The sequence below is a fragment of the Passer montanus genome, unplaced genomic scaffold (assembly GCF_014805655.1).
Source record: "Passer montanus isolate IOZ18808 unplaced genomic scaffold, ASM1480565v1 scaffold175, whole genome shotgun sequence".
NCBI lineage: Eukaryota > Metazoa > Chordata > Aves > Passeriformes > Passeridae > Passer > Passer montanus.
In genome coordinates, this window is record NW_024364826.1 from 642564 (window position 1) to 646492 (window position 3929).

Genomic DNA, 3929 nt, shown 5'->3' on the forward strand with positions numbered 1-3929 from the left:
AGACCGGCGGCGCGCGTCCGCGGCGGGGCCCGGCCCGGCCCGGCCCTTCCCCGCTCCCGGGCGGTCTCCGGGCGCTGATCCCGCCCTTCGCCGCCTCCGTTCCCGCGCGTGTCCCCCGGTGCCGGGGGTCGGGCCAGACCGTGCCGGTGCCGGTGCACGTCCGAGGCCGGCCTGGCACGGCACCGGCGGGAGCGGCGCCAGCTCTGCCTCCTTGGGACAGCGTGAGTGCCCCGCAGCTCGGGGCCCGGGCACAGCCGGGGCTGTCACCTGTGCCGCGGAACTTAATCCCGGCTGCGGGAGAGCTGGGCTGTGACAGCCCGGCCCGGGGAGCCCGCCGGCCGGCACCTGTGCCCTGAGACGGGAGGAGAAGGGCCCGGCATGGAGTACCGCAGCAGCATTTCCCCCAGCACCAACGGGAGGGGAAGCTTCGGCCGGGAAGGGCTGGAGATGCCGCTGACAGCGTGTGTGAAGTGCCTGCACTCCCAGCTCAGCATCCTTTCAGGGCAAGACAGACACGGAAGGGCTTGAGCATGTCCAGAGAAGGGAATGGAGCACCAGGAGTGGCTCAGGGAGCCGAGAGGGCTCAGCCTGCCAGGAGGCTCAGGGATTACCTTCCCACTCTCCACAGCTCCCTGACGGGAGGGTGGAGCCAGGTGGAAGCCTGTCTCTGCTCGCAGGGAACAAGCAACAGGACAGGAGGAAAGGGCCTCTGGTTGTGCTGTAGAAGGTTTAGGTTAGATATTGGGGAAACTTCCCTAAAAGTTGTACAGCTGTGACACAGGCTGCCCAGAGCAGTGTTGGAGTCCCCAACCCTGGTGGGATTTGAAAGCGGTGCAGACTTGGCACTTGGGAACTACTTGGGTTGGTGAGCTCGGCAGTGCTGGGAGAACAGTTGAGCTCAGAGGGCTTTTCCACTTTTACTGATTCTGTGATCTTGTTTTCATGGGTGTTTGTGCCCATGATCTCCCTGCTGCGCTCTTCTCACAACCCCTGCATCACCATTCAGCCAAGCCAGAGCATCAAGGGCTGGGCTGCTGCTGTGCACCTCCTGGAGTGAGAGGGGGAACATGCCCTGTGACTCTGGGAACCCCCCACAGTCCCTGGGCTCTGGCAGGGTTCACCTGGCTCAGGTGAGCCCCCTGCTATGCCGGGGGGCTCTCTGTGGTGCCCACAGGGGTGGGGCACAGCAGATCATCATTAGCTGCAGGGTTTCATGCAGGTTGGTGCTGGCTGCACACTCCTGCCTGCAGGATTGGCCACTCCAGATGTGCTGCCTGATTTCAGCCACTTGCTGCCTTTGTGGCTGGCCGGGCTTCAGCTGAGAAAAAGCAAAAGAACTGGGCAAAGAGGTGCCTGGCAAGCTGAGGCTGTTCAGGGTTACACTGGGGTGCACAGGGAGCCCTCCTGGCTGGTGGGGGAAGGGTGAGACGTGCCTCATCCCCTGGGGTTAGTGCTGCTGGTGTGGGGGAAGCCAGGGCTGATTTTCCTCTTGCCTTTCCCTCAGGAGGAGGAGACAAAGCGGCTGCTGGAGCCGGCAGCCAGCCCGCCCAGCAAGGTGCTGAACGGCGCGGAGCAGAGCTACCACAGCCTGCCGTCGGCACGCACCGATGAGCAGGCCATGCTGTCCTCCATCCTCGCCAAAACAGCCATGTAAGCCTCAGGCCGGGCCCGTGGGGCAGGCAGCACGCCCCGGGCACCAGCGGTGACCCTGGGTGGGCACAGGGCTGCTTGGCTGAGGGCCCCGGGGATCAGCCCTGTGTGCTGAGGGGAAGGGAGGAGCTGTGGCAGAGCCCCCACGTCCCTCTGCCCTCAGACAGCCCTGTTTGAGCCCCATGGGGACACAGAGACAAGACCCCAGATGTGAGGTAACTGCTGGGCTCTGACATGATCTTAGAGCTGAGGGCAAAGCCTAGGTCAGGTTTAAGGCCTTGTTAGAGGTGAGAGCAAAGCCCTGGATGGGCTTTGGGACTCCTTAGGGCTGGAGGCTAACCTCCTGCAACAGTTTCTTTGGGATAATGGGGTTTCAGTAGCCACCAGTGACACAGCCATGTCTTCCTGCCTGCAGGTGTCCCGGATAGCTGCCTATGCCTTCAGTGCGCTCTCACAGATCCGTGTCGACGCCAAAGAAGAACTGGTTGTACAGTTTGGCATCCCCTGAACCTGCCCCCACCACTGCTGCTTCAGTGCTTTGGGTTGTTTTTGGTTTTTTCCCCAATTTTTCTCTTTATATCCCTTCCCTCCCCATGCTGCTGCCACAGAACTTGGACAGATACCCTGTTTCCTACTAAATGCCAAGGCGCCCATCATTGGCACGTCGAGCCCACCTGCACTGCTCGAGGCTTTCTCCTCCTCGTGGGTGGGTGGGTGTTTGTGGGGAGGAGGCTGTGTCAGCTGGACACTGCCTTGCACAGGGACAAGCACAAAGGGAACAGCCGGTGCGAGGAGGCCCTGGTGTGGGTCAGCACCATGTGCCAGGTCACCAGGACGGGTGGGCTGGAGCCAGCCACTTGTGATGCTCTGCGTGGGGCCTGGTGGCTCCAACACCATCCCTTCTCCTTTTTACATGTTTAGACCTCTATTTTGGTTGTTTGTTTGGTTTTTTTGTTTGTTTTTGTTCTTTTTTTTTTTTTAATTATTATTTTTTGCCACAGTAGATAAAGCCACGTTCATCCGGTGCCTGTCTCCACTGTTCTCTGTCGGACACAGCATGGACGTGATGGGAGAGCCATGCTCTTGGGGTGGAAAACACATCTGTCTGACCCCTGTCACTTCTTCGATCATGTCCTGCAGGGCCAAGAGGACAAGGGGACAGGGAATGTATGATGACCCACCTTTAAGGGGAAGGAGGCACCTGAGGCTCAAGGTCGAAAGGAATGTCAAAAGTCAGGATTTGCAAGTAATCAGAAAGTTTTATTAGTAAATTACACGCTTGGCATGGAAATTGCAGGGTACCTTTTTAGGGATTGGTTTCTCCAGCCTGAAGATGGATTTCTCATTTTCTATGCAAATTAGTTATCATGCGCAATTTGCTCTTTCAGGTCTTCCTGGAAATGGGTCAGAGGGGTTTAGGGGTCTTTGGTCATCTTAATCCTACCCTGTAGCCCATGCCCACTTCCTGGCACTCATCCCTGTGCTTATGCTGTGCTGTCTTGTGCTTATCAGCAGGAACTACAACAAGGATGTGTCTCCAGTGCTGCCCTATCTCACCTTTTCTCCCTTCTTCAGCCACATCTTTTCCTTTGTCATGGTGTGTTAATATCAACAGTCCTTGGTTACTACCAAGAGTCCTTGCTTGACTCCACAGCCATCCAATTTTCTGTGTTTGAGACACAGTCATTAGCTCTCCTATGTTCTGGGAATAGAATGCTCAGTGAGACTCACTTTGGACTGTGGTTTATAGGGTCATTAGAGAGTGGACTTCAGTATGCATTAGCCCTTTATAATTGAGAGCTCAAAAGGTCTCACTCTGGATTGCTGTCTAGAGGGACTCAAGAGAGTGGGCTTTAGTCATAGTAATTTTCCATCCTGGCCACAATTTGAGTTGGTTGAAGGTTCAGCAAAAATACTGTTCCGCTTGGGTTGTTACTCAGGCAAGAAAAATAAGTTTCCAAGTCTGTTCATTAAAAAACAGATGCTCGATAAACATCTCTTAGTTCCTTGGAACAGATTATATCCAGTAAGCTCAGGAGGGGCTTAGTCTGGGTGCTCTTTGTGAAGGCCAAGGCCTAACAAGCATTTCTCAGCTCTTGGTGGGGCCTGGGCAGTGTGGGGACATGTGCCACCACCATCCAGTCCATGGCTAAACTTATCTGGGCTCTACAGGATGAAATGGGGCTGTGGCCATGGGGACAAGCGCAGGACCCCCCAAGTGACACGAGGCCCCCCTCGTAGGTCTGACAGGTTTGGGGGCTGGTGAGGACTCCTGCCTA

General features: G+C 56.7%; 1 protein-coding gene across 1 annotated transcript; it reads left to right on the forward strand.

Moving 5' to 3' along the window:
* The first annotated feature begins 378 nt into the window (after positions 1-378).
* LAMTOR1 (late endosomal/lysosomal adaptor, MAPK and MTOR activator 1) lies at positions 379-3643 on the forward strand. The gene is made up of 3 exons (XM_039704457.1): positions 379-463; positions 1428-1650; positions 1936-3643. The coding sequence occupies exons 1-3, from the start codon at positions 379-381 to the stop codon at positions 2156-2158; spliced, it is 531 nt and encodes a 176-aa protein (XP_039560391.1). The 3' UTR covers positions 2159-3643.
* Positions 3644-3929: the final 286 nt, after the last annotated feature.